General features: G+C 46.3%; 1 protein-coding gene across 2 annotated transcripts in view; it reads left to right on the forward strand.

The window, feature by feature from the left end:
• Positions 1–18,180, forward strand: part of LOC120058232 (plakophilin-4-like) — a 118,345-nt gene that overhangs the window by 27,350 nt on the left and 72,815 nt on the right. For both annotated transcript variants that reach the window (XM_039006737.1, XM_039006738.1), the window contains exon 2: positions 2,950–3,089. In XM_039006737.1, the coding sequence (XP_038862665.1) occupies positions 2,955–3,089 (135 nt within the window). In that variant the 5' untranslated portion in view covers positions 2,950–2,954. The remainder of the gene's footprint in view (positions 1–2,949; positions 3,090–18,180) is intronic.

Raw genomic sequence — 18,180 nt, forward strand, 5'->3', positions numbered from 1 at the left:
ACTTCCAGCTCTAGTTTATATCCTGTGCCCAGTAGATGGTGGGGAGAGGTCAGATTAGCCCAGTGTTTTGGCCAGAAGAAATAGAAAACCTGACTCTGGGTCAGTTGTTTCTCTCGCTCTGTGTGTGTGTGCCTGTGTTTTCTGCCTGTGCAGTGGGGGGGATGTCATCTAGGGAAAGCTACTTACTCCAGACAGATTTCAATGTTGTGATGGTGTGTTTTGACTCTCACACAAGGTGCAATAATCCTCTCTAAATATTGACACTGAAGTCCCACTGGAAGTTCTAGTAGTCTGTCTGTGTCGGTCTGTCTTATTGACTGTGTTTGTTTTGGGCATAGCCAGAGGAAATGACCAGGTTCATAATGACATGGGCCCATCTTTTTGTTCTGAGTGACTTAACTTGGATCCTGTGAAGTCCTGGTAGTGTCCTGGAGGCATTATCCTAATTACGGTCTTTAAAGCAGCGCTGATTGCGTTTGACTCCCTTTGCATCTTGGTTACTTGGCAGGCAGCCTCTAGCTTTACTTTGAAATTACCAGATGCCAAACAACCCTACAGAGACCTGAAGCATGGGAGCTTTTCACAAGCCTCCAGCCTCACAAGCCTCAAGCCTTTTTTCTTTTTTTCTCGTTTTGAAGGACAACAAAGGAGGTAATCCTGAAGAACTTTCCGGGGCAGCAGCGCTGCTCTAACCTCCAGGTGGTGGTAGTAGTAGTGTGCAGCAGAGTTGTGGTATGTCTAACACACACTCTGGAGCCTGATCTTAGTTAAGGAGAACCCTGAGCTGAGAGGGGTTAAGTAGTCCTGTCCCAGATAGGATGGGGAATTTCAGTAAGCTAATATACGAATCACAATTTTCCTTTTTTTATTTAGGCGGACGTGTCTGTAAAAAATGTAATACTATAATGTCATACTATCCAGGGGGCTCCATGAAGAGGCCATTCCATACTTTGTGACAAAAGCAGACTTGTTTTTCTCAATGACTGGGATATGCCTGCTGAACAGCGTTCTTTTTGAACCGTTTCAGAGTACTGTGCATATAAAGAGTATCAACAGAAACTTAGTGAGCCCTGACTACTTTTTTTTTGCTCTTGTTTTTGTAACCATCTTGACTTGGCAAGGAAGAGAACACTCAGTTTGGAACTGTGCTGCTCTAGATTCCTGTCTCTGCTCCATGTTATGGGAACCAAAGGCAAGAGACTCTTTGAGACAAAATAGTAACTCTGTATAACAACTAGGAAAAAACTATTTTGTTCCTCCCTGCTACATTACAAAGTATATGTGTATATATTGTGAGGTGTAAAGGCTATGACCCTGCTACCAGCATGCTTGTAATACCCCCTGTCTGCCACCCAATAACCCACATGTGATCCGATCTGCTTCGACCTTGAAATACCCAGAACACCACGGGTTCAGATACCGTCCGACTATCTCGGGGACCTCCCAGACTGGCTAGTTGTCCCCGGACAGGAGTTTCCCATCAGAGCCTATGTCTACTGTAAACAGCCCAATGGTGCGCCTTCTGTTGGCTGGCTGGCAGCCTGCGTTAAATGATTCCTGTACTGGGGGTTGTGGTGTGTATGCACATCCAGTAATGCATGGCATTGTTGGCATAACATGCCAGCAGAACGAATTCACCAATCACCAGCCGGCTGCCATAATAAATAAGGCATATAAAAAGAGACAGTTCCATGGAGGTCTTATTGAGTTATGCTGGGAGGGTTGGAGCTCTTGGCGGTGTAAATAAGGACATGGTTTAATGACTCTCCCCAGTAGCCAATATCCAGACTGCGATTTGGCGTAGAGGAGATTTGAGACGGACTCAAAATCAAATCAAAGTTTTATTGGTTGCGTACACGGATTTTACAGATCTTATCGCAGGTGCAGTGAAAGGCTTGTGTGTCTAGCTCCAACAGTGTAGTAATACCGAGCAATAAAAAACATTGCACACAATCCGAAGAAATAATAAAGAAATTAAGAAATAGACTTACCATTACCTCAGACGCTATCAGCATCCCAAATGACACCATATTCCCTATTTAGTATACTACTTTTGATCAGAGCCCGTGGAGCACTTTAGTGTACTATATAGGGCACTTCACTATCTATTGCACTATATAGGGTGTAATTTGGGTTCACTGGGACTGGATCGACTGTAGCTTTCAGACCAGATGACAGCAGCAGTGGAGGATTGAAGAAGCAGTAAAAGTCCCTGTGACATCCCTGTTTCCCCAATGGCACCCCCTCATTATACCTCAGCCTGTTGTCTTATCTCAGCCTGACACCAATGCGGCAGCCCTGTGAGCCCTCAGCCCGGCTACGGCTCAGCTGCTTAAACGGGCTCCTTCACATAAAAATGGATCAGAAACTGCCTCCCCATGCAGTCCTCTGGTGCTTGGCCTGTCATGAGGCCATAACTGCTTTTACATTTCACTCCTGACGCCCAGGAGTGAGGGAAGAAGAAGAAGAACAAAGCGTCTCCTCCGTACGCCCACTGACGTGCATTTTCCTCTGTTGTGCCGCTGTACGCTCTAGGAATTGTCGGCTTTCTTGGAATTGCGAGAAAGTCACGTTTCCTTTTTGGACTTGAAGATTTAGTGTGTTTTGGAATTTGTGTTTTTTACGAGTCTGTATACAGTCATCACTGAAGTTGTTTGTTGCCTCAGGGCCATATGGAATTGACTCAGTGTCTCTGACTGTCTTTGGTTTGCTCCAGCTGGCATGGGTAGTTGTGTTTTTAAGTATGTGTATTAGTCTGCTGTTTTGAGAGGGAGAGAGAGAATATATCGTGGGTTCTGTACAAGCTTGTGTGTATTATTGCCTCTGTCTACTGTGCCGATGGTGTGGGGATGCCATTAGTTGGGTCATGTGTACGCAACTTAAAACACACGTCCACATGTATGTATCAGAGGAATGTATTGGGTGACCAAAGTGTCTGTCTGTCTGCAGGAGGAATGCCAGCTCCTGAGCAGAGCCCAGCGACGGAGGAGGGGCTTCTGCTGACCGTCAGAGAGGGAGCCCAACTCACCAACCGGAACATGGAGGCCGACAGCACCGCCAACAACATCCTGGCCTCCGTCAAAGAGCAGGTACAGGAAGCTCCGTAGCGCATATCTTACTGTTTCACTGCCCAAATACCTTTTTGTCACACCTGTATCATTCCCTGCCAAGCAGGTACACTAACCTCTGTTACAGCTCTCATTGTATCGCTGCTCGAGAAGATAGACACGCTGTGCTTTATATCTCTGCACTCTTCCACAACCACATTATATGAACACTGTTACTATCTCGTTAAGCTACTGAATGGCTTGGCCCCGATTTTACTGTAGAAAATGCCTTCTCAAGAGGTTGTGGTTTTTACGTTGACATTTTCACCTGGCTTTCTTTGCGATGAGAGGCTGTATTGACTTTTTTGGAGACACAGAGAGAAATGCTCTGACCTTTGACAGGTGGTCCTAGCTGACGGTAGGTTGGAAATGGTGACTAAGTTGTGCCCAGCCGTGCAGTGCGTTCACAATCGAGAGATCCATGTAGTAGGAACAGAGCGATGAGCCGTCTGTATAAGGACACGCTCTGACTCACCCCTCGCTCCATCCATGGCAACGCTCCACACTCCCGTTGTTTACCCAAGTCAACAGGAAGGCAGGTTCTATTGGAGAGCACCTGTCGATGTCACTTCCTTCCCCCTTAGTGCTCCTCTGTTCTGCCGCTCCTCCTTGGCGTCAGTCAGGACAGAGACAGACGGACAGACGGACAGACGGACGGACGGACGGACGGACGGACGGACGGACGGAGGGGTAGAGAGGGGTAGAGAGAGGGATGCCTTTAAAGGAATTCTTGTTTGGGATTGGGGAGAGTAAGTTAAGCCATCCTCAGAGTTTTTAAAGGTAGTTGGAGAGACTGGAGTTGACGAACGATGAAGGGAAGGTGGGAGGAAGGCGGGTGCCTCAAGGATGTCATAGTCGTTGCTGGGGTAGTAGTTATTTACCTGGTTGTGCACGAGTCTTTCCTGTGATTGTGGGGAAGCAGACTTCGAGGGATCCTGCCTGCTGTAAACATGTTAGCCTGCACCTGTGGACAAGCTTATGATGACTCTTTGCATGGTGAGTCCATATGCAAGAAACCCTCCCCCCCCCTTTTTTTTCCTCTTAAAACCTTAAAACCTTGTTTCTCTCCCTGTACATCTTCACCCCACTCTGCCCAATGCCCAAACAAGGACAGGCTGGTCAAGATTTCTTTGATTGCGTTTGCTGTTAATTTGCAGTGGTGCCTCCTCTGCTCCTGACTGCTAATGAACCAGAGAGTGTTTGGCGTTACTATGAGGGGTTTTGGGCTGTCAGACTGGAAGTGCTAGTTATTACTGGGGTTGCATCTCAAATGGCACCCTATTGCTTAAGTATTGCACTACTTTTGACTATTTGGGACACTGCCCGGCTTTACTGCTCCCTCTTTAGTGCTCTGACTCGCCATCGGTGTGACACCTTCATAATTGTTTATTACAGCCACCATTTCAGTTTATTACAGCCGCCATTTCAGTTTATTACAGCCGCCATTTCAGCTTATTACAGCCGCCATTTCAGCTTATTACAGCCACCATTTCAGCTTATTACAGCCTACTCTTTTTACTCTGCTCTTTCACACTCCTCTCCCTCAGACTTTAGGAGGTTTCTTTTCTCCTTACAACCTCAAGTTTTTCAAATTAACTTTACACGCTCTCTTTCTCTCTCATATTTACCATTGTGCAAAAAATGTATTTAGCTGAAGGGGTTCCATCTAGAGTGGAATGGAACTGGAGACTGGAGGGAAGCCAAAGAATGTTACTCAGCCAGTCAACTTCCCCTTTTCTGTGAATTCAGCAATAATGAGAGAGCCCGAATCTTTGAATGCCTTCTCTGCCACGTTATTGCTAATGTTATCCCTGTGAATATGTAATAAGCACCGGAGCGTGGTTTTGTGGGCTTAAGACAATAACAGTCATTCTATGAAATGAAACTTAGAAAACGTCTCTCTGCATACATCTGCGATCACTCTGTTTTTAGTTAGACACAGTGAACCCGGACAGGGAAATGTGAGCCTTTTTCTCAAAGCGAAAGCTTAGGCTACCATTTTTAAGTTAGTAAATGGAAAATGTGCGCGAAGAGAAGGGTACTCCTACTCGTGATGTGTATGGGGAAAGTTGGCTGACTCCATGTAGCCCTCTACTAGGGGATGTTGTACATGGCTGAAGGGTAGAATAATCCCCTGCAATAATGAAAAGCAGGAAAAGAGGAGGACGTTGCTGTATGCTTTCATCCAGACTCCCCCTCCGGAGCAGCCTAGCTTAGGATTTAATCACCGCATCCTGGCCTGGCCTTGGAGACACAGGGTGTAACCAAGTCAACAACCAGAGAGGAATTCTTCAAGCTGTAATGTAGCCTAGCCGTTTACAACTGGGCCTATTCGAAGCTGCTGGGGAAACGACTGTCTGATAAGGAAGGAGGGGGGGGGGACAAAGGGACGTAGGGATGTCCGCTCTTCTAACTAGGTCCTGTTGGGGCCCGGCCTAGCCGCTAGTCTTCCATTAGTCCTGGTCTATGGGTCCTGGTCAAAAGTAGTGCACTACATGGGGAATGAGGTGCCATTTGGGATGCAGACCGTGCCTCAATAGAGTGTCCCTCACTGAATACTGAGTGGTGTGGTGCCATTCACAAGAGACAAGGAGACAGTTGAGCTGAGCATGCATTCTAATGCCCCCTCTCCCTCCTGTCCCGTGATAATGAATATGAGGAGAAGGCAGGTCCACTAACGAGCTCTCCATTGATCACACTGTGCCCTTGCATGCTTCCTGTGGGGTCTCCCAGGGGAGGGGTGAACACTAGCCAAGGAGGCCGCCAAAATGTGTCTGCTCGCATTTCATCCTCTGGATCCTGATGTACACACACATCTTAGTCATGCTCGCTCCTCGGCGCCATGCAGGATAGCGGCTGCCTGTCAACGGAGGGCAGTGAGCGGAAGGCACGTTTGGCGGTGCGCCTGACTACGTCGCTAGTGCCCCTCTGACAGCTCACCGGAAACCAGAATGTGAGCCGTATGGCTGGCTGCTTCTCACTTCTCACAGCCCGACGCGTCGGATTATTGACTTAACCCGTGAAATGTCACGAAGTCTCCCGTTTTTTCTAAACAAACAGAATAGAGTGGAGTGTTTTCCAGCAGACTTTCTATGTGGAGGTTGTGTGTGGTGAGGTTAGAGGTCAGACGTTAATGGTCTTATCTCTCTGTAGTGGCTCCAGGAGCAGTACGGTCATGTCTTGAATTAAAACCCAGCTAGCACATCAGTAGTGCAATAGCTACAGTGCATTCAGAAAGAATTCAGACCTTTTCACTTTTTCCACATTTTGTTACGTTACAGCCTCATTCTAAAATTTTTACATATCAATCTACACACAATACCCAGTAATGACAAAACGAAAACAGTTTTTTGGGAATGTATTAAAAAAAGTATACCTTATTTATGGAAGTATTCAGACCCTTGGCTATGAGATTTTGAATTTGAGCTCAGGTGCATCCTGTTTCCATTGATTATCCTTGACATGTTTCTACAACTTGATTGGAGTCCACCTGTTGTACATTCAATTGATTGGACATGATTTGGAAAGGTGCACATCTATCTATATAAGGTCCCACAATTAACAGTGCATGTCAGAGCAAAAACCAAGCCATGAGGTTGAAGGAATTGTCCGTAGAGCTCAGAGACAGGATGGTGTCGAGGCACAGATCTGGGGAAGTGTACCAAAATATGTCTCCAGCATTAAAGGTCCCCAAGAACACAGTAGCCTCCATCATTCTTAAATGGAAGAAGTTTGGAACCACCTAGACTTCCTAGAGCTCGCCGCCCGGCCAAACTGAGCAATCGGGGGAGAAGGGTCTTGATCAGGGAGGTGACCAAGAACCCGATGCTCACTCTGACAGAGCTCCAAAGTTCCTCTGTGGAAATGGGAGAACCTTCCAGAAGGACAACCATCTCTGCCGCACTCTACCAGTCATGCCTTTATGGTAAAGTTGCCAGACGGAAGCCACTCCTCAGTAAAAGGCACATGACAGCCCCCTTGGAGTTTGCCAAAAGGCACCTAAAGTAATTAGACCATTGGAAACAAGATTCTCTGGTCTGATGAGACCAAGATAGAACAATTTTGCCAGAATTTTTTTATTTAACCAGGCAAGTCAGGAACAAATTCTTATTTACAATGACGGCCTACCGAAAGGCAAAACGCCTCCTGCGGGGACGGGGCACACATCATGACAAGAGACACCACAACACTACATAAAGAGAGACCTAAGACGACAACACATAACACAGCATGGCAGCAACACCACATGACAACAACATGGTAGCAGCACAAAACATAGTACAAACATTATTGGGCACAGACAACAGCACAAAGGCAAGAAGCTAGAGACAACAATACATCACGCGAAGCAGCCACAACTGTCAGTAAGAGTGTCCATGATTGAGTCTTTGAATGAAGAGTTTGTGGTTTTTGCAGCTCTTTCCAGTTGCTAGCTGCAGCAAACTTAAAAAAGAAGCGACCTAGGGATGTGTGTGCTTTGTGGACCTTTAACCGAATGTGACTGGCAGAACGGGTGTTGTATGTGAAGGATGAGGGCTGCAGTAGGGATCTCAGATAGGGGGGAGTGAGGCCTAAGAGGGTTTTATAAATAAGCATAAACCAGTGGGTCTTGCGATGGGTGTACGGAGATGACCAGTTTACAGAGGAGTATAGAGTGCAGTGATGTATCTTATAAAGAGCATTGGTAGCAAATCTGATGGCCGAATGGTAAAGAACATCCTGCCGCTCAAGAGCACCCTTACCTGCCGATCTATAAATTACTTCTCCGTAATCTAGCATGGGTAGGATGGTCATCTGAATCAGGGTCAGTTTGGCAGCTGGGGTGAAAGAGGAGCCATTACAATAGAGGAAACCAATTCTAGATTTAACTTTAGCCTGCAGCTTTTATATGTGCTGAGAGAAGGACAGTCTAGCCATACTCCCAAGTACATGTATGAGGTGACTAACTTAAGCTCTACACCCTCAGAGGTAGTAATCACACCTGTGGGGAGAAGGGCATTCTTCTTACCAAACCACATGACTTTTGTTTTGGAGGTGTTCAGAACAAGATTAAGGGCAGAGAAATCTTGTTTGACACTAACAAAGCTTTGTTGTAGAGCGTTTAACTTAAAATCTGAGGGGCCAGCTGAGTATAAGACTGTTTCATCTGCATATAAATGGATGAGAGAGCTTCCTACTGCCTGTTGATGTAAATTAAGACTGTGTGGGGCCTAGGCTCGAGAAGTGTGTCACATCTGAAGGAAACCTGGCTCCATTCCTACGGTGAAGCATGGCGTTGGCAGCATCATACTGTGGGGATGTTTTTCAGCAGCAGCGACTGGGAGACTAGTCAGGATCGAGGGAAAGCTGAACAGAGCAATGTACAGAGAGATCCTTGATGAAAACCTGCTCCAGAGTGCTCAGGACATCAGACTGGGGGCGACGGTTCACCTTCCAACAGGACAACGACCCTAAGCACACAGGCGAGACAGCGCAGGAGTGACTTCGGGACAAGTCTCTGAATGTCCTTGAGTGGCCCAGCCAGATCCCGGACTTGAACCCGATCGAACATCTCTGGAGAGACCTGAAAATAGCTGTGCAGCGACGCTGCCCATCCAACCTGACAGAGCTTGAGAAACTCCCCAAATACAGGTGTGCCAAACTTGTAGTGTCATACCCAAGAAGACTTGAGGCTATAATCGCTGCCAAAAGTGCTTCAACAAAGTACTGAGTAAAGGGTCTGAATACTTATGTAAATATGATATTTCAGTTTGACATTTTTAATACATTTGCAAACATTTCTAAAAACGTGTTTTTGCTTTGTCGTGTGTGTGTGGATTGATAAAGATTTTAATCCAATAAGGAATGTAACAATGTCGAAAGTCAAGGGGTCTGAATATTTTCTGAATGCATTGTATATTGGGAATAGGGTGCCATTTGGTTCGCTGACAACACCACCTCACACACAGGAAATATTAGCCGGTGATAATACGCCATCAGTCCAACTACAAATCCCATCTGATGCACACTCCTCGATCGCTATCGGCTCACATGCAACCTTCTGATAGGGCTGTAACTCTGAACTGTGTGTGGCTGCTAGCCTGCTAACTGTGGTCAACAGTGGTTACACAACAGCTGGCAGGAGAGCTCTTGTCCATTTCACACAGAGCTTCTTCCCTCAGGTCAACTCGACTGAAACCGCTAATCACACTCTGTGTTTGTATCCCAAATGGCACCCTATTCCCTTCATAGTACTCTACTTTTGACCAGAGCGTTGTGCACTATAAAGGGAAAAGGGTGCCATTTGGGACACAGCCTGTGACTCGGGGGGGGGGGGGGGGGGGGGGTTAGACAATCGGGAGCTGGGCTTAAGCTCTTTGTTTATTAAATAAGGAAACCAAGAACCCCTTCCCTCCATCCCTCTATCCTTCCCTATGTCCAGGTCCAGTGCCATTACTCTTCGGGGACGTTGGATGTGTTTACTGTGATAAGAGGATAAGTGCTTTCTCCCTTCGGTGATCGTGAGTGGAAGATTTGACTTCAGTCCACCATGGTTGTTTCACTCATGTGGTGGAAATGGCAGAACTGGTCTGGGTTATTCATTAGCACACACCATTTTAAAATTGAAAAAGGAAAATTTGTTTCTTTATTTGACAAGTTCATATAAGTCTTTTCCATGTTTTCAGTCCGTTTTCTTCCATTTGGTGCCTAGTGAATACAACCCTGGTCTCGTGTGTTGATGTGTTTCGATGCTGCTCTCTCGGCCTTGCCAGTCCTTGGGCAGAGTGCCCCTGGTGAACAGTTGTAATGTGCCCAGGCATGCCTAACGGCACCACTGAGACTGGCAGAATGGGCCTCTCAGTCATGGCACCACATGATTTCCCAACTCATCGCCTCTTAGAAAACACAGCCATGGAATGTTCCTACTTTGCTTTGTTAGAGTCCATTACACATGAAGAATCTGTCTGCTCAATTGCTTTCTCTGGCTGACCAGGGCACACTTGTTATGACCCTGCTTATGTCTGGCTCAGCCTCACACACGAACATAGACAGACAGACAGACACAGACAGACAGACAGACACGGCCTTTCCTCAGCAACTGGTATGTGTTGTAGTAAAACACTTCTCAGGGGGGTGACCTTGCTGTGTGTGCTCAATTTCATTGCTTCTTAAGCATTGAAAAGCAGGCTGACAAATTGCCCTCTTGAGATCACAAAGCAATGCTTCCTCCATTCTTTATTCTGGTAAAATGCTCCAAGTGATCTCTGTAAGGACTTTTCTTACTAGAAGCTGGAGAAGTTAAAGAAATATAATAAGTTGGCAATTGACTAAAAGGCTGGATTTGTCTTTCTACATCTGCTGCTGGTGGAAAAACAAGTGAAAGGTTAAAATTGCACTGCTGGCAGACGTGGTTCCGCCTCTGGAGGTGAACAAAGGCCTCTAATTAGAATCGATTGGTGATTTTCTCCACTAGCTAGCCAGCTCCGGGTCTTATCTCGTCTTTCCTCCCTGCTGCTGTTGCTGCTGTGACACAGGAGAAATCTGGAAGCAAAAGCGTTCCCGCCTCAATTATAGTCAGAAAAAATGGAAGCCCATCTCTTCGCAATTTTCCTATGAGACCGGAAAGAATGAAATGAAATGAAATTGTATTTGCCACATACTTTGTCGACAACAGGTGTAGACTAACAGTGAAATGCTTATTTGCGGGCCCTTCTCAACAATGCATATTTAAAAATAAGATAATAGAGAAGAAGGGGATGGAGAGTGCCGAATGCTGTTCATGGACTACAGCTCAGCATTCAACACCATAGTACCCTCCAAGCTCATCATCAAGCTGGAGGCCCTGGGTCTCAACCCATCCCTGTGCAATTGGGTCCTGGACTTTCTGACAGGCTGCCCCCAGGTGGTGAAGGTAGGAAACAACATCTCCACTTCACTGACCCTCAACACTGGGGCCCCACAATGGTGTGTGCGCTCAGCCCCCTCCTGTACTCCCTGTTCACCCACGACTGCGTGGCCATGCACACCTCCAACTCAATCATCAAGGTTGCAGATGACACAACTGTAGTAGGCTTGATTACAAACAACAACGAGACAGCCTACAGGGAGGAGCACTCGGAGTGTGGTGTCAGGAAAACAACCTCACTCAATGTCAACAAATCAAAGAAGATGATTGTGGACTTAAGGAAACAGCAGAGGGAGCACTCCCTTATCCACATCGAAGGTTCAGTAGTTGAGAAGGTGTAAAGTTTTAAGTTAAGTCCACTAGTCACTTTAAACAATGCCACTTCAAATAATGACACGTTTTAATAATGTTTACATATCTTACATTACTCATATCACATGTATATACTGTATTTTTTACCATCTACTGCACCTTGCCTATACCGCTCGGCCATCACTCATCCATATATTTATATGTACATATTCTCATTCACCCCTTTAGATTTGTGTGTTTTAGGTAGTTGTTAGATTGCTTGTTAGATTAGGTAGGTGTTGGGAATTGTTAGATATTATTACACTGTTGGAACGAGAAGCACAAGCATTTCGCCACACTCGCATTAACATCTAACAATGTGTATGTGACCAATAATATTTGATTTGAGAGAGCAGGGCAGTTTGCTGCAGACTGTGTGCTGTTTTAGCAGCAACATGCTGTCACTGCAGAGACTTACTTGCGTAAGGGAGGGCAAATAATCTACTGCCAAAGTGACATGATGGAGACCCCAGAGGAGCGGTGTACACTGGGCCGGCCCTGTTTTAAACCCAGCCCAGCTCAGGGACAACCTTCCTCCCTTCCTAATGTCCATCGCTGTCATCCGTATCATCAGTAGTAGGCAGGAAGGCATCGGTAGCAGCAGCATGATAGAGACCAATGACCAGGGACCGGCGCGACAGGGACCAATGAGAGGCTTCTCGCAGCATGGGGTGAGGAAGGTATTACAGGACCAGGCCTCGGCCGTCCTCAGAATTCAGTTTGTCCTCGGAATCCCGAAGGAGGAGCAGAAAGCGGAGTAGCGGCAATAGGCGGACACAGCGCCGGGGTGGATTACCCATGAGCTCTAGCAGCTCTCTGAGGTACCCATCTCTCAGAAGCACAGGGCTCTGACTCTCCCACCAACTAGCACTGAGGTAGGCTGAACTAACGCTGCAGGTCGGCAGACTCCATCTCTTTGTCCACCTCCAGTAGCAGACAGGATCTAACGTTTCTAGATAACTCTCCTCATAGAGATTGTGTCTGGAGCCACGACTTGTAAAAGACCTAGCTATCGATCTCCCAGAGGAAATTTATGTTCGTGAGGCCCAGATGATTGGCAGTGGGGGGTATGATTGCCCTTTTTCGGCGGTGTTTTGTATCTTTGTTTGGTTCTAAAAGACACACAGATTGCCTTTTTGTGTTGCTTTCATTCAGCTGCAGAAGGCATCATCCACAGCAGCAGCAAATCAGAAGAGCAGCAGCTTTTGTGTTGTAGCCAGTTGCAACCAGCCAGGCAGAAGTACACAACTACCATCAGGCTCAGGGAGGGGGAGTGAGCTTTGAGAATATTGGTTGAGTCACAAACGGCACCCTGGTCAAAAGTAGTGCACTATATAGGGAATATGGTGCCATTTGGGATGTAAAAGTTGTCTTCTGGAATGTAGTTTCCAAAACATTATCTACGGTATATAGAGAATATTGTGGTTTTTGGAGAGAAAATAATATAAAACGGTCCAAATCCTCTCTGTGGTCCAATCTTGCCTCCCCCCCTCTCCTTCCAGCCATTGTTAAGATGCAAAGTAAGATTAGAGGCATCCTCTTTTAGATGCAGCAGACTGGGTTTACTCTGCCTCTCTCTATAGTGCACTATGTAGGGAAGACCCTGGCTGTGACCTGTGAGTTGGGATATGCAAAAAAACACATTTCCAATTCAATTGAAATAGGACAAATATAAGCACCCACGTAATAATAATGACATATTATTATGTAGGGAATAGAGTACCAATTGAGACAAAGACTCTTCTCGTCTCTTCTCTCTCAGCGGGCCTTTGTTCCAGGCGCTGGCTGTCACGTCGACATGGTAACGAGCCAGCCCAAGATGCAACTCAACTTTCATGTTTCCAACGCAGAAAGATAAACGTCCTTCCTCTTTGTCCGTCTTCTTATCCGTCACACAGACAGCCATGTTTCATCTCCAATCTAGCGGCGCCACGTTGTTTGTCAAACTACACACGTGAGAGGTTTACAATATGGGGAAATTAATTAGGAGTTTCTAAGCTAATGCCGGGCTGTATGAATATTAATACCCGGCTAATGAAGGTCGTCGAAGCAGACGTGCGAACACGGGACTCGTAGTGAAACCACAGGGTAGTGTCTTGTCGAGCTCGTCTGTCTTGTCTTCCTGCCATCAGCTAGCTTTTTGTGACACAGATTTTTACTTGTTGTAGTTTCACAGCCCTTTCGCCTTCTCAAACCCTCTGTGGCTCTGGAACGGTCAGAAAGTAGTAATACCCACTAACTGTTCTTTATGGACGACGGTTAGCCTTCCCTACGTAGGGCACTACTTTTGACCTGGTCACAGTTAGTGCACTATGTAGGGAATATGGTGCCGTTTAGGACACAGGCTGGGTTTCAGAGTCTGGTCCAAGTGTTGGCGGAATCCACCGAGCCAGCTTGCTGCTAATGCGGCCTCTTCATGGGTAATCTATGTGAGATGCTTGAGCACCGAGGATCGTATGTACAGTTTTAGTGGAGACCTTGAATGCCATCCCACTGGGAAAACACTGGTTGAACCAACGTGGACCTAGACGTTGAATTTATGTCTGTGCCCAGTGGGATGCTTTACGTAGACTGGCATCAGAGAGCTTTGTTGGCACAACGTCAGAAGAGGGATCTGTTCTCTACACATGAAAATGCTACGTGTGGAACATACAGCGATGAAGTACATTTCATTAAATTCTTCATATTGTTGAGATTTATAGATTAAGGTATGGCCTTTTTTAAGGTATGTTTTTAAAGGGGACTTTAAATCGGTTCTCATGTTCGGTGCTTTGCTTTTCTCGTTCTCTTTGTGTTTATGCTTATTTCTTGCAAATGTCTGTGACAGCAAACCTGTACCTTGTTCCTCCCACTTCTCAGTGTTTTTCCCAAGGTGACTTTGTGTAGCAGTGATTTCCAGTGAGTAATTACACTGCATGGTTCCTCCAGGTCTGTCTCTCTTCAGGACCAGTCTCCCTAGCCTGCTGCTTTTCCTCCTCTCCTCCAGCACTTCTTTCACCTCTGCTGTTTCTCTCGATCTTTCTCCTCTCTCTCTCCTCTTTCTCATCTCTCTCTCCCTCCCTCCCACATTCAGCTATGTCGTAGGCCTCACCAGAACACGTCAGCAGCCACGCTGCTGCTGCTGCTAGAGAGCAGGGCTGTCAAGCCCCATTGCCACTTAATGAACAAATATGTTTCCAGAGGATTTCTCTCAACCCCCGGTAAAGGAAAAATCCATCTGCCTTAGTAACTTAAAATGAACCTGCAGCCCATTTGGATGACGAACGTCTGTGCCCTCTTTTCGCAGTGCCTGGATCAGATCAGAGCCCAGTTTGCACACCAAATGGGACCCTATTCCCTGTGTAGTGCACTACTTTTGACCAGAGCCCTATGGGCGCTGGTCAAAAGTAGTGCACGCTATAAAGGGACTAGGGTGCCATTTGGGACACACTCTTCTTTCTGAGTGCTGCCGGGCCTGTGCACCATCACATAGAGACTTGGCTGCACAGAGAAGTGAGAAATGAAAAGTCAGATAAGTTCTCTAGTTTTAATTAATAGAGGGATTTGGACGTCCTCTGCTGCCGGGGCTGAAGCACAGATTGCTGTGATATAACTCACTGTTGTGTCGGGGGGGGGTAGTAGAGTGCAGTACTGCACTGCTCTCTCCTTCACTAAAGTCAGGTAGGAGGTATGTTGAAAAAAGGGACTGCCCTTGTTCTTACACTGAAAGGTTTACTATTAATTTACTAAGTCTACTAGTAGTCTTCTAAAGTATACTATAGCTTCACTTCCAAGTGTACCTAATGCCTGCAGTATTGCTACAATATGCCAATGGTCGTCCTTTTGAATTGCATCATCTTGATTGTTGTAGAAGATGCCTATAAACAACACCCCGCTGTGCTGTAGCAGATTTTGTGTTTGTTTACTTCTGTCAACATGTTGACGATGCGTATTGTTGCTGCTGTTCTCGGAGCAGTTGCTCTCCGCATGATCGTCAGTTTGGCTTTAGAAACTCCAACAAAGCCCATTATGAAGATGTTTGATTGCCCCGATAGAAGAATAGAACTACAATTTGGGTTGAAAAGTGTGAAGTACAGTAGGATTAGCACTGCTGCTACTACGTGGCATGTCAGACCTGGCGAAAGAACTCGCGGAAAATCAGTAACACTCTATGCTTTCCGTCACACTACCTAGAATGCTACAAAAGCATTCGATATGCATTAAAGTGCAGCGTAAAATATTTTGGAATCCTTTGCTGCTCGGGGACGGTAAAATTGCAGTCACTTGAGGAGAAGATGGGGGAATATGCTGACACATGCCATATGTTGTCATTTCCTGTCTCTGTTCTACAGTAGAGCAGACAATGAGGACAAGTCTAGGAGAGGGACATGCCACCTTTGGCTCTGGGGAGGCCCAATGCGATCCAATTCCAACTTTATTGTCCCAGTTGGGTAATTCATTGTGCAGCCAGGAATACAGAAGACACGTGCGTATTCACACTTCACAAAGACCCACAAAACCGTGCAGAGCCAGTCGCCTAGCTCCCAGCACCATCCACATGTTTCTCTCCACCAGACACCGTTGTGAAACCCTACGTCCTCCCTTCTCACCGTCTCTCCTACTGTCTCAATTAAGTGTAAAAAAAAAAAAGATATGTCAGGAGAGTGGAATTAACAGGTTAACAAAGCCTCGCAACAGAGTGGAGAGGCGTGAGGAAGTTGCTTGGTGCTGTTGGATCAGACGTAGTGTGGATCTGGCCTGTAGAACACTGGAGCCAGACCATCCCCTTATGGGTTCATATTTGCATGTGCTCACTGAGATATTTATATCTCGGCATAAGTGCGTGATTAGTATGTCGGAGCTGATGTTTGAGGGCCGACCGAGAGCGCTCTAATGCCCGTCAACTCTGACTTCTGCTGGCCCAAGGCTGGCCAATCCAGCGTCACCCAAACCAGCCCTCTGGGCCTGATTGAGCCATTACGTTCAATCAGGCCCGGAGAAGAGGAGAGCCCGTTGGAGTGGAAATGATCAGCAGCTTCTAATCAGAGCCCTAGAAATCTATATACAGGAGGACTCTGCTACTAAAAATACACCGACACAGTTAAGCCTGCGTTGTGTTGTTGTGACCACAGTCTTCGACCCTATAGGCCAGGCACAGTCTTCCTTTCTGGTATGAAGTTACAATGCTACAGTCTTTGTAATGCTTTTTGTGGTTTTGAAAGTGACTGATACCACTTGAATCTTTTACTTCCTACTTGTTCCATTTCATTTTCAGCGAAAATGACATTTTCGTGTTAAAAGCAGGGTACTATAAAGTGTAAAGGGACCTCAATGGGACTTCCTGGATAAATAAATGCTAAATTAATACAAAAATGGTCTGCATCCTGAAATAACACCCTATCATGTCAAGTGTAGACCTGTAGGTGGTGAGTGAGGGGCTGAGGCTGGGCCGGGCTGAGGCTGCAGGACCGACTGAGCAGAGGGCAGGCTTGGCGCTTTGAGCTCCCGTTTTGTCACTGTCCGTTAAGCTTCTGCAAGGGGCGTGCGACCTGGGGGCGTGGCGGAGTGTCGTCTGTTTGTACTGGGCCGTCAGGTTCGTGGACTGACACTCATTGTCATGCCAAACAATGAATGGAGCTGAGCGGAGCCTGAGCAAAGCGGCATGTTGTTACGGGACGGCCGGTCTCCATTGTCTCCAACCCTCTCTCCACTAAGCCTGGCACAGACCGACGGGGAGGTGGGGGCAGAGGGCCCCCGCCGCCTCTGCTTCTGCCCCTCGCCGCAGGGGATAAATAAGCACAGGCCTTGTTTAATGGTCATTACCGCAGCCGTTGTCCTGACGCGTCGCATCATTAAGCTGAATAGATGTGTCCCATTCTGCGGCTGACTGAGCGACGCTTGGCAAACACAATGAATTTATACATGGAGACCATAGCTAGAGCCATTCTATTTAAGGCCAGTAGAATACGCTTCTTTTAGGCCGTGTAGTCTTTGGCCTTGTTTCAATAGATGGGTGCCCATCGCGACACGTAGCGGCCTGTTATGAGATGCTAAGTATGAATGTATTTGATCCATATTTGTCACGGGCTTCAAACTGTTCATAACAACCGATCCTGTGGAAATTAGTGTTGGAATGTACAATAGAGAGCCTAAAAACATCAAATATTAAAAGATGAGGCGAGTGATGTTGAGTAGGACGTTGCAGTAATAGTTATGGCCGCCGAGTAGATGCAGTGAGGGACTGATGGGCTGGCGACCCTTAAGTGTTTTTGCTGCAGGGTGGGAGAGGGCCAGTTACTTACAGTGCCTTCAGAACGTATTCACACCCTATACCATTTTCCACATTTTGTTGTCTTACAAAGTGGAATTGAAATGGATTTAATTATTCTTCAACGATCTATGCAGAATATTCTGTAATGTCAATAGTGGAAGACAAATTTGAACATTTGTAAAATTGAAAGAGAGAAAAATAATATATCTTGATCGGATACAGTTGAAGTCGGAAGTTTACATACATTTAGGTTGGAGTCATTAACTCGTTTTTCAACCACAATTTCTTGTTGACAAACTATAGTTTTGGCAAGTCTGTTAGTTCATCTACTTTGTGCATGGCACAACAATTGGCACAACAATTGGCAGATGCATGGCACAACAATTGTTTACAGACAGATTATTTCACTTATAATTCACTGTATCACAATTCCAGTGGGTCAGAAGTTTACATACATTAAGTTGACTGTGCCTTTAAACAGCTTGGAAAATTCCAGAAAATTATGTCATGTCTTTAGAAGCTTCTGATAGGCTAATGGACATCATTTGAGTCAATTGGTGGTGTGGATGTATTTCAAGGCCTACCTT

Source organism: Salvelinus namaycush, chromosome 13 (genome assembly GCF_016432855.1).
Source record: "Salvelinus namaycush isolate Seneca chromosome 13, SaNama_1.0, whole genome shotgun sequence".
NCBI lineage: Eukaryota > Metazoa > Chordata > Actinopteri > Salmoniformes > Salmonidae > Salvelinus > Salvelinus namaycush.